At 43.4% G+C, this 11523-nt stretch overlaps 3 protein-coding genes across 3 annotated transcripts; 2 read left to right on the top strand and 1 right to left on the bottom strand.

The window, feature by feature from the left end:
- Window positions 1-1234: 1234 nt before the first annotated feature.
- LOC103990519 (peroxidase P7-like) lies at window positions 1235-2549 on the top strand. Its single transcript, XM_009409691.3, has 3 exons — window positions 1235-1490; window positions 1590-1781; window positions 1857-2549. The coding sequence occupies exons 1-3, from the start codon at window positions 1284-1286 to the stop codon at window positions 2409-2411; spliced, it is 954 nt and encodes a 317-aa protein (XP_009407966.1). The 5' UTR covers window positions 1235-1283; the 3' UTR covers window positions 2412-2549.
- A 1339-nt stretch (window positions 2550-3888) lies between these two features.
- LOC103990520 (peroxidase P7-like) lies at window positions 3889-5167 on the bottom strand. The gene is made up of 3 exons (XM_009409692.3): window positions 4946-5167; window positions 4655-4846; window positions 3889-4579 (listed from the first exon to the last, which is right to left on the bottom strand). Exons 1-3 carry the CDS (start codon window positions 5150-5152, stop codon window positions 4025-4027), a joined length of 954 nt encoding a protein of 317 aa, XP_009407967.1. The 5' UTR covers window positions 5153-5167; the 3' UTR covers window positions 3889-4024.
- A 522-nt stretch (window positions 5168-5689) lies between these two features.
- On the top strand, window positions 5690-10902 carry LOC135642282 (uncharacterized). The gene is made up of 5 exons (XM_065158289.1): window positions 5690-5966; window positions 7643-7812; window positions 8713-8773; window positions 10340-10410; window positions 10494-10902. The coding sequence occupies exons 1-5, from the start codon at window positions 5729-5731 to the stop codon at window positions 10611-10613; spliced, it is 660 nt and encodes a 219-aa protein (XP_065014361.1). The 5' UTR covers window positions 5690-5728; the 3' UTR covers window positions 10614-10902.
- Window positions 10903-11523: the final 621 nt, after the last annotated feature.

The following is an 11523-nucleotide window of genomic DNA, read 5'->3' as shown; positions in this document are numbered from 1 at the left end:
CATATCGAATGGATCGGGTCGAGAAACCTCACCCGACCATGGTCTTCATGCAGGTAGCAACTCATGAGCTTGACATTTTCATCTTGGAGGCATCTTGGACAACCTTACGCATATGGGTCCGGACCACATCGAGCTGACCAGAACATTAATGACTTCTTCCCCTGTCATTTTTGGCACTAAGATGGTCTAATATTATAGGAATACTCACTCACTAACCCTCTCGATAAACACTCAAGCGATGAAGCTTTGCTCTCGACCCATAATACTTCTATTCAAGGGGTGCAATAGCCACCCTTTCCGCACATCGACATATCTACCTCGGTATAATAAACGATGGATGAATATTGACGTTTATTCAATGACCCGGGCCTTTCACCCCAAGGACAACTCCGAGCCATCTATTCACCCTATTGAGTTGTTCTTGAATCTCACATAGCAAGTTTAGATGCTAATAAGCACCATACATATCATCATTCTACTTTTGCCCCAATTAATCCAATAAATGATGCCACTAGCTCAATCGCTATCGACATTAGCACCCATCGAAGTTCTCCCACCTGACGTGGTTTCATATCCTAGGAGCACCAAAGGACCAACAAATCGCTAGCTAAGGGAGAACTTCGCTCCTTAATCTGAAACCTAATTGGCGAATTTGACAAATGATCTACTGCGAATAAATAGACTAATATTTAGAAAAGATATAACAAAAGTTTCAACAACTCAAAGGGAAAGCACTGATCAACCCTGCCTCGGGTTGATCGTTATTCACCTAGAAAAATATAAGAGAAATCAATTATAGTGAACTTTTTCCTCGTTGAAGGGATTCGATGGTATTACCGATGCAATTTAGCATATTACAACAACTTTCCATTATCAAATATCTATAATTTAGAATCTAAGATAAATGTACTAACATTTAGAAAAGATACAACAAGAGTTTCAACAATTTGATGGTATTACCGATGCAATTTAGCATATTACAACAGCTTTCCATTATCAAATATCTATAATTTATCTCAAATTAGAGTGATTTTTATGTGTTTGACCACCTCAAAGCAATTGATGTGTTTGACTTCGTCTCGAGGCTCCTCTATAATCGTAACGGGAGTCCGAAGTTGTAGAACGACCGAGGATGCGACGTTTGAGTAGTTCCCATGCGTGCGTCCGTGTGTGCATGGCTGGGCTTCTCTATAAATGAGGACGCACGTCCTCTGTTCTTCCTCGCACCATCGGTAGCCGCATAGGGGAAAGGCGATCGTCTTCTGACCTTTGCTTTGATCCCTATGGCGTTCTTCAAGAGCTTCTTGCCTTTCCTCGTCATGCTGCTGCTCGCCTGCAGCGTCCAGGGCCAGTTATTGCCCGACTTCTACAAGAGCACCTGCCCAAGACTCCAGCGAATTGTGAGATCGGCCACGAAACAGGCCATCGATAAGGACCCCAGAATGGGGGCCGCCGTGCTCCGCCTCTTCTTCCACGACTGCTTCGTCACCGTACGTGAGGCGACAGCCACGATCTCCTTCTCGTTCTGCTTTCGACTTCATCGCCATCACGGCTTCTTGCTGCTGATCTCGTGTTCGTTGGTTCCGTAGGGCTGCGATGCGTCGGTGCTTCTGGATGACACACCCACCGCCTTGGGCGAGAAGAATTCGCCTCCCAACTTCAACTCTCTCCGCGGCTACGAGGTCATCGACTACATCAAAGCGCGCGTCGAAGCAGCTTGCCCGGCGACCGTGTCGTGCGCCGACATCCTCGCCCTCGCAGCTCGTCACAGTGTTTCAGTGGTTAGTATCCACTTTCTTCATCTACGTACTACGGATCGATGGTGGTGAATGACGCGGTGCTGGATCTGGATGCAGCTCCGTGGACCAAGGTGGCAGGTGCCGCTGGGTCGCAGGGACGCAAGGACGGCGGCGAGCCAGTTGGAGGCCGGCGCCAACCTTCCCCCTGCCGGCATGGAAGTCCCAGGCCTCATCGGTATATTCGCGTCCAAGGGACTCGACGCCAAGGACATGGTCGCGCTCTCCGGCGCCCACACCATCGGCGAAACGCGGTGCGGCGTCTACCGCTCACGCATCTACACCGACAACAACGTCGACCCCAACTTCGCCGCCATCCGCAAGAACAACTGCCCGCCTTTCGGCGACGACAACAAGTGGACGCCGCTCGACCTGCAGACGCCGACGCGCTTCGACAACAAGTACTACAGTAACCTCCTGGGTGGGCGCGGGATGCTGCACTCGGACCAGGCGCTCTACAGTGGCGGACCGGCTGATAGTCTGGTGAAGTTATACAGCGCCAACAATTCCGCCTTCTTCGCCGACTTTGCGCTGGCAATGACGAAGATGGGGAACATTAGCCCTCTTACGGGAGCCAACGGGGAGATCAGATTGAACTGCAGGAAGCCAAACTGATGGTGACGACGACGATCACCATCACCACGATCAGGGTCAAGACTGTGGGATTGCTGTGTTCAGAACGATGTATTTTTCAGCCTGCAGAATGACGTTTTGTTCTCGAGAAGAAACAATTCTTTCTCCTTTTTTTTTGCATATTTCTTGCCGTTTTTCCCATCTAATAATCCAACCAAAAAACAAAAAAGTCGTATCCAAAATATTATTTATAAATTTAAATATATCTGATAACAAAATAAAAGGTATAATTAGTGAATTGGCCAAACCAAGAATAAGAAGACATGCCCTTATTTGGAAACAATGAGATCAATAATTTCTCATCCATATTACACTAAACGGAGGAGGTTCTTTCTTCTCCATGGCGATGCTGTTGTGCTTCGACTCGGATTTAGCTTTATTATTCGGAAACAAATCTTTCAGAGATACGTTTCTTTTCCTATCGAGTACAGTTTTCCGGTTCCGATTCGACAACCGACCAAAGATCAAATCTTTTCCTCTCTCTCTGTACGAGGACAGGAGGTGAGGAAAACAAAGAAGGAGAAGAGCTGTGGTTGTCGATACACAGAGTGGCGCGATGTTTCCGATGCCTTTGCCCCGCCCGCCCTGCCTCAACTGGCAGCGGTTGGTGAGAGAGCAGCCATGGCTGCTGCCGGACGACGGGCACAGTGTGTTGAACTTGTCTTCTTCGCTTCCGGCCAAGTATGTGGCTCTCCCCGTTGCTAACTTCCATGACTCACCAGGCCAAACTCATGCCTTAATTATGGTGTAGCAACTCTTTATATCTTTGTTGCCTTAATTATAGAAAGGCTGCAAATCGCGAGTCAGCAAAATGATCCCGAATTAAGAAGACACAGGTTGAATGCTCTGAGATCAATAATATCTCATCCATATTACACTGACGGAATCGTACGGAGGAGGTTCTTTCTTCTCCATGGCGATGCTGTTGTGCTTAGCTTTATTATTCGGAAACAAATCTTTCAGAGATGCGTTTCTTTTCCTATCTAGTACAGTTTTCCGGTTCCGATTCGACAACCGACCAAAGTGAGGAAAACAAAGGAGAAGAGCTGTGGTTGTCGATACACAGAGTGGCGCGATGTTTCCGATGTCTTTGCCCCGCCCGCCCTGCCTCAATTGGCAGCGGCTGGAGCAGCCATGGCTGCTGCCGGACGACGGGCACAGTGTGTTGAACTTGTCTTCTTCGCTTCCGGCCAAGGATGTGGCTCTTTCTATCAATTTGCTGGTTTTTAAAGGTCAGTATTTGACCTCCTCCGTATGATTCCGTCAGTGTAATATGGATGAGATATTATTGATCTCATTGTTTCCAAATAAGAGCATGTCTTCTTATTCTTGGTTTGGCCAATTCACTAATTATACCTTTTATTTTGTTATCAGATATATTTAAATTTATAAATAATATTTTGGATACGACTTTTTGTTTTTTGGTTGGATTATTGCATGGAAAAAACGGCAAGAAATATGCAAAAACAAAAAGAAGAATTGTTTCTTCTCGAGCACAAAACATCATTCTGCAGGCTGGAAAATACATCGTTCTGAACACAGCAATCCCACAGTCTAGACCCTGATCGCCGTGGTGGTGGTGGTCGTCGTCACCATCAGTTTGGCTTCCTGCAGTTCAATCTGATCTCCCCGTTGGCTCCCGTAAGAGGGCTAATGTTCCCCATCTTCGTCATTGCCAGCGCAAAGTCGGCGAAGAAGGCGGAATTGTTGGCGCTGTATAACTTCACCAGACTATCAGCCGGTCCGCCACTGTAGAGCGCCTGGTCCGAGTGCAGAATCCCGCGCCCACCCAGGAGGTTCCTGTAGTACTTGTTGTCGAAGCGCGTCGGCGTCTGCAGGTCGAGCGGCGTCCACTTGTTGTCGTCGCCGAAAGGCGGGCAGTTGTTCTTGCGGATGGCAGCGAAGTTGGGGTCGACGTTGTTGTCGTTGTAGATGCGTGAGCGGTAGACGCCGCACCGCGTTTCGCCGATGGTGTGGGCGCCGGAGAGCGCGACCATGTCCTTGGCGTCGAGTCCCTTGGACGCGAATATACCGATGAGGCCTGGGACTTCCATGCCGGCAGGGGGAAGGTTGGCGCCGGCCTCCAACTGGCTCGCCGCCGTCCTTGCGTCCCTGCGACCCAGCGGCACCTGCCACCTTGGTCCACGGAGCTGCATCCAGATCCAGCACCGCGTCATTCACCACCATCGATCCGTAGTACGTAGATGAAGAAAGTGGATACTAACCACTGAAACACTGTGACGAGCTGCGAGGGCGAGGATGTCGGCGCACGACACGGTCGCCGGGCAAGATGCTTCGACGCGCGCTTTGATGTAGTCGATGACCTCGTAGCCGCGGAGAGAGTTGAAGTTGGGAGGCGAATTCTTCTCGCCCAAGGCGGTGGGTGTGTCATCCAGAAGCACCGACGCATCGCAGCCCTACGGAACCAACGAACACGAGATCAGCAGCAAGAAGCCGTGATGGAGATGAAGTCGAAAGCAGAACGAGAAGCAGATCGTGGCTGTCGCCTCACGTACGGTGACGAAGCAGTCGTGGAAGAAGAGGCGGAGCACGGCGGCCCCCATTCTGGGGTCCTTATCGATGGCCTGTTTCGTTGCCGATCTCACAATTCGCTGGAGTCTTGGGCAGGTGCTCTTGTAGAAGTCGGGCAATAACTGGCCCTGGACGCTGCAGGCGAGCAGCAGCATGACGAGGAGAGGCAAGAAGCTCTTGAAGAACGCCATAGGGATCAAAGCAAAGGTCAGTAGACGATCGCCTTTCCCCTATGCGGCTACCGATGGTGCGAGGAAGAACAGAGGACGTGCGTCCTCATTTATAGAGAAGCCCAGCCATGCACACACGGACGCACGCACGCACGCATGGGAACTACTCAAACGACGCATCCTCGGTCGTTCTACAACTTCGGACTCCCGTTACTATTATAGAGGAGCCTCAAGACGAAGTCAAACACATCAATTGCTTTGAAGTGGTCAAACACATAAAAATCCTACTAATTTAAGATAAATTACAGACATTGTTCCTAATTAAATTAAGAACAATTCAAAATATTGTTTATTTTTTTTTGTAGTATAGTTTTTTTTAGCTAAATATGTGGCTATGAGATGAAAGACCACATTAAGTACGTGAAACCATGGACGAGTCACGTTGGGTTCACAAGGCTCGGCTCGTTAGCGAACCGAGATAGACCAAACCGTGAAACGAACCGTGAAACGCCACATTTCGTTTCACCCTTTCTTGCCGGAAACCAAAATTGGGCACCGGTCCAGACCGTCGCCGACACGGAAGCATCGTGGTCTACTATGTCTGGAGGATCCATCGGTGGTGGCGTCGGGCGAGGCGAGGGAATGGCGGCGGAGTCACCCGACGGGGCCTGCCACGGGGATCGGAGCGGTGGAGGTGACGGCGATCTGCGGCGCAACCCGAAGCCCTCGACCTACAAAGGGAAGTCGTGCAAGGGATGCCTCTACTATTCCTCGCGGCTCAGATCTGACTCCAGTAACCCCATGTGCGTCGGCATCAGCCGGACTCTCCCCCAAGGTCCATTTGCTTTCTTCCTGCCTTAAAGGTTTCTAGTATATGCAGATTATAACCTGAATTTCCTTGGCAAAGATGAACTTTAGGGTTATTGAACTTTAGGATTTTTGGATGATAGAATGTCATGCATGTGTTCATGAATCAGGGTTATTGAACTTCAATACTGTGGGTGTATTGTTGATTTTAGCAACATGTTGAATTGTTTGTCAACTCATTCAGATACTTCTGCTAATGGATTGGTGACCTCCACTATGATGGAAAGGAAAGTCTGTTATCAGTTCTTGGGAAAGAAGTATAGGATATCATCGTAGGTCCCAAAAAGAACAACCAAAAGAATCAACAGCAAATAAAATATAAATCCAAGATTTAGCATTTAAAAATATGAAACAAAATAAGTTAATTGAGTCCCTTGCATGATACTTTATGCCACTCCTGCTATTGCCAGCTTAAAACATGTAAAATATTGCAAGTTTTCCATATTTGATGCCTGGTTTATAAGAAAACGGTTCGTTTAGTCAAGCAAATTGCTACACCATGTATGATAGTGATGTTAGGAAAGGGAAATAGAATTATAGGGAGGATACCCGACTGAAAATAGATGGTACTCTCTTATTCTTGCCTGGTCCATGTGTCTTAAGAACCTCCAGCTCACCTACGGTTTTTTTTCTTCGTTATTGTCAATGAATTGTGTTGTTAGAATAGAGTTGTACAAAATTGACAATCCAATCTACATGTTGTCACCTTAATGGTGAAGTTCCTTATTAACATAAGAATGCAGTCTTGTTAAAAGCTGGATTGGAACTTTTAAATTGGTAGGTGTTAGATTCAGTACCAGTTTCATTAGTGCCCTTAATCAAATATATTATGACAGTGTAGAGCTTTCAAGCACTGTCTGAGGTCAATGCTCTTGGTGCCGTGGAATCACAGCATTCTTTCTTGTGCTTCCAATTGGATAACAAAAGAAATTGATTTGGTCAGTTCCTCAATTTTCGGGTTAGATATTCTTTAGCGGCTATAGAATGTCTTCCTCCTATTTTGGAGTCACATTAACTAATCCTTTTATTATAAGATAGCTAAACCAGTTTGTCATATATCTATAGTGTATTATCAGTTATTAATTGTTATTTCAACCTTCACATGTTAGATTCTTCTTCAGGCCATAGATAGCATTGAAAATTATGTCAATTTGATTGCAGTCTTAACCAAGACCATAAAACCTCAATAACAGAATGTACTTTGTTTCCTTATCAATTTCAGTCCATCATATAGGTCCTCTTTCCTCAGAGAAGTTTCCATTGATTAATTCCATGGAGTTAGGCATGAATATAAACCATGATATTAAGTGCCATGGAGTTAGGTATGAGTTAAAAACACAGAAGTATTAAGTGTACATTAGCTGAAAAGTGGGTTGCTTTTTAGGCTTCTTAAATCTCTGATAACTAGAGGACTTTTCCGTGGTTTTTATCTATGATTGACCTATTAGCACATTTCTATCTGATTTTGTTTGTATTTTTTTTAATCTTGTTCTTTTTCCAGTCCACCATAACTTAAGGAGTTATTTGGTCTGAAATGACTCATTGGATACTGACATATTATCATATTGTTTTTTATCTGAAAAATTGGCTACATGAGATTCATTCTATTTTCATTGACAAATAAATATGAACTCTTGTCACCAGTACCAAGCTACATCATTGGAGAATCTGAAATGGAAACTACAAAAGATGGTCATAACCTGTCAGATTTCAAGTATGCCTGTGTTGGTTATTCAGTTTTTCTTGATAAGAGAGATGACCCTGTTGGAAAGCCAGAGAACCAAGCAGAGTTGCCGTTTTGTGCAGGCATAGAGGTATTTCTTGCTTCTATGACTTTCTTAACTGCATTTCCCTTTTTAGATTTATCAGAAGTATGCATCTTTTAATCATTATTGTATGTGTCTCTATGTGCTTTCTGGAGCAGAGAGTTGATGCATGCATTAAAAACCACTGGTATATTATCCAGATGCACCTACTGCTGTAGTTAGGCATACACAAAGACAACTTCTATTACAGTTCTTGTTTGCTCTGGCAATTACTGCTAAGCTTGTAACATGGTTTCCCATGGGCTCCCCATGGTTATTTAAATGATGGTTTCTCTCAGTGTTGGAAAGTTTAACCTGGTTATACCTGGACAAAGCATCCGTGAATGATAATATCCCATAGTCAGCAATCTTATTTATGAAGATATATATGTATGGCAGTGGAAGGTTAACTTGGGCAAGCCGTACCAAGGTCTTATAAATCAAGCAAAGACAAACTTGTCCATAATTCCATCACAAGATATTTGTCCATATAGAACTAGTCGATCTCAACCCTAGGTTCATATTGACCTTTGATATGTCTCTCATAATTAATATTGCTTGCAAATAGCATAAAAGATGTCATTGAACTCACAATCAAAAACATGGAAATAAGTCTAAATAATTATGGTTACCTGGAGACTTATCTGTGTCAAAGAAATTTCTAGTGCAGACATGTTGCATGAATTCATCTTGTTATTTTTTGCTTTACCTTTTATAAAAACTCAAGAACTTCACTGTGGTCCAGACTCCAGAGTGCTGCAATTTATAGATATTGACAACAAATGGAATAGCCAAGAGTGCACTTTGAAGAGTTAACTCTTGTATCTTTTACTTGCAAAAATACTATGTTTTTTCGGAACTCAACCTTTTCACTGTCAGTTTTCTAACATCTGTAGAAATTTATTGTAGCTATTGGTGGACAGGAGAGCTTCAACTGCTGGTCATGTTCCTGCAAATGTTCACAAGGAAGGTATTTGAACTGCAAAATGTTTTTTGGGAAGTTCTAATTCATATAGGATGTAAATGGATGTTGAATTATGTTTTTTCTGTTACACTGGATAATAGTGCAGATTTCTTGATATGATTATATTCTTGGTTAAGGGGTTAGGCTCGAAACATGCGACTTGACGTTCCTTGAGCCTCGAGCTCTCAATGTGGAAAGACCAGTCTTATGAACAACATGAATCTTTTTGCTAGTTCATGATGAGGAAAGTAGCAGACTGTATCTTTTGTGAGCATTTTTTTCTTCAAAAAAGCAAGGAGATGGGAAAAGTGCAATTTGTACTGTCAATTTTCTGAATATTTATACCAGAATAATGGCTGAGATCATCAAAGCATTTTATTCTTATTCTTGTAGATCCTAAATTGGAATTTGGACCAGTAAATCCCTTAGAACACTGAGTGGGCCTGAAGAAATCAAATTCGTAATGTTATTACTATTGTTTTAGACTAAGCTTGGAAAGTGAGCCAAGAAGTAGAAGCTGAACCAGGTCAAAAGTTGTTTATTAGATTTCTGTTGGGTACAAGCATTAATGGTAATACATCAAACTTAGTAAGTTGTTACAAATCTGAAAATTGTTATCATTGGTCAAATTATAATATGCTTATGCTTAAAGAGACTTCTCGCTGTGTATTCTTAAAGTTGTTTACTGAAGATTATTTGCATTTGTAGATCATTGATAATTTTGAGAAGCTGTTTGGGCAAGATGTAGGGGATTAATCAGTATAAAGAAGTCATAACCATAAGGTGTTCTTCTAATATTGGCCTCGCAATAGCTAAAGCCAAAACCCAGAGGTTTTCAGGATTTTTTGTGACCCAGATGGAACCCAATGTTTACTGCATATCAAAATTGTGATAGCTCAGAGTGCAAATCTGGAGCTAGATTAAGAAGTCCATATGCTGTACCTAATCAATTTTTCAAAAATCTTGTACATGCTGTGAGCAGCAAGAGTTGTTTCTAGCCTTTGTGACTATAAGAACAATCTGATGGAGAGCTAAAGGTACTCTCATGATTCAAAGGCTTTGATAATAATTAGAGGATGTGAACCGTGCAAAGACATGCATCTTTGCAAGTTGCTCCTTGGCTATAATGTTTCCAGTGGACTCTGCTGGTTATAGTGGATACAAGGTTTTTAGCAAAGATGTATCAAGAATGTCTGTTGTCGCCATCTAAATGTGGGAAACTATTTCTATAACTTTTTTAATTGCCTCTTCTATTGTTGTCAGTTAGCCAAACTAAAGTTTGTCAATTTGCATGAAATTTAAACAAAGTGAAGATTCATATTCTTTTTTTGCAGATACTTCTTGCGCCTTTTATTGATATAGCTCAGTGGCAAAAAAAAAAAGACCTGCATACCTAATACAAATAGTTTGGACCTTAGGGCTTCTTCTTTTTGTATCTTGTACCTTTTGTGATCTCCTTGCCGTGATATGGGTTGTCCACCGTTGCCTGCTATTCTCTTTTGGTGTGTCTGTTTCTCCTGTATTTCCTTTGTCTCTGCAATTTGGCAATCTGATCGGGTGTTGTCGATGTAGATGCTACGCTTCGTTCTCAACCACATCCACACCGACCAGCTCAATCTTCAGGGGACGAATTCTTCAGCAGGAAAGCAATTAGTTTTAATTCTATTTCTACAGATTCCCCGTCCAACTCAGTGTGAAGAATACTGAAGGCTTGTCTGTATGCAGGTTTAGAAAGAATGCTGGAGTAGTGGCATCAGGGGTGGCCAGAAACCTGAACAAAGTGGGCAGTTACATCAAAGAAAACATCGAGGACATATTGTATCCTTATCGAAGGCCACCCAAGTAAAACCTTTACCCTAACCAACAGTTGATCTCAACGGATCTCCCATGTTTCTTTCCTTTCTGTGCTGTATAAGTTTGAATGCCATCACTTGTTGTGAGAATAAATCTGTTGTAAGAATCTATGTGCTTGGATGCTGCATGTTGGCTTTGTAGCAACATTCCTTTTCTTTTAAATTTCTTTGAAATATTGTGGCATTTTCTTTTGTTGGCTTAATGTAATTCCTCTGGTTGTACATTTAGTCATGTCATCTGCCAATAAAATTGGTGTTTGTTTGTGTTTGACCACACTCAAATATGACCATGTCAACTGATTTCATGTAAATCTGTTATAAACATTCTTCAGAGGTTCTGCATAGAAAATAAAATTATGGAAAATGACTAATAAAAACAAATATTTGAGTTCCTGAAAGAACAGACACTGATGCAGGACCCAACTGTCTGTCCTCTATTCTGTAGTCTTGTCCTTGGAATTCCTGAAAGATGAAACGACATCAGGACCCATCGGTGTCTCAACAAGCCAATATATTGCAGGTGGAGGCTACTTCTTTATGGGTCTCGACAGATTCCTTCTTGTTCTTTTTTCGCTCGATCTCAAACACAATAAAAGATTGTCCATTGTCATTACCTACCTCGACAACCTTTGGACCATGTCGAGGTTGGCTCACACTGTTTTCTTCTTGGAAGAGAATCCTTGACCTTACCACGGGCCTCACCGCGCATGGAGGATACAGTCATGAATTAGGCTGCTTAATCTCAATCGGAGAAGACAGCGGTCGCAGACGCATACCGACGAAAACACGCTTGCTAGCTGACAGATGAAGGCAGACCTACCGCTGCCCTTTATGTCATTTCTCCTTCACCAGTGAAATGTCACAACCAAACTGTGGTCAAGATCTTCCATCGAAATGGATGGT

The sequence above is a fragment of the Musa acuminata genome, chromosome BXJ3-7, assembly GCF_036884655.1.
Source record: "Musa acuminata AAA Group cultivar baxijiao chromosome BXJ3-7, Cavendish_Baxijiao_AAA, whole genome shotgun sequence".
Classification (NCBI taxonomy): Eukaryota; Viridiplantae; Streptophyta; class Magnoliopsida; order Zingiberales; family Musaceae; genus Musa; species Musa acuminata.
This window is presented reverse-complemented; position numbering and strand designations above follow the sequence as displayed.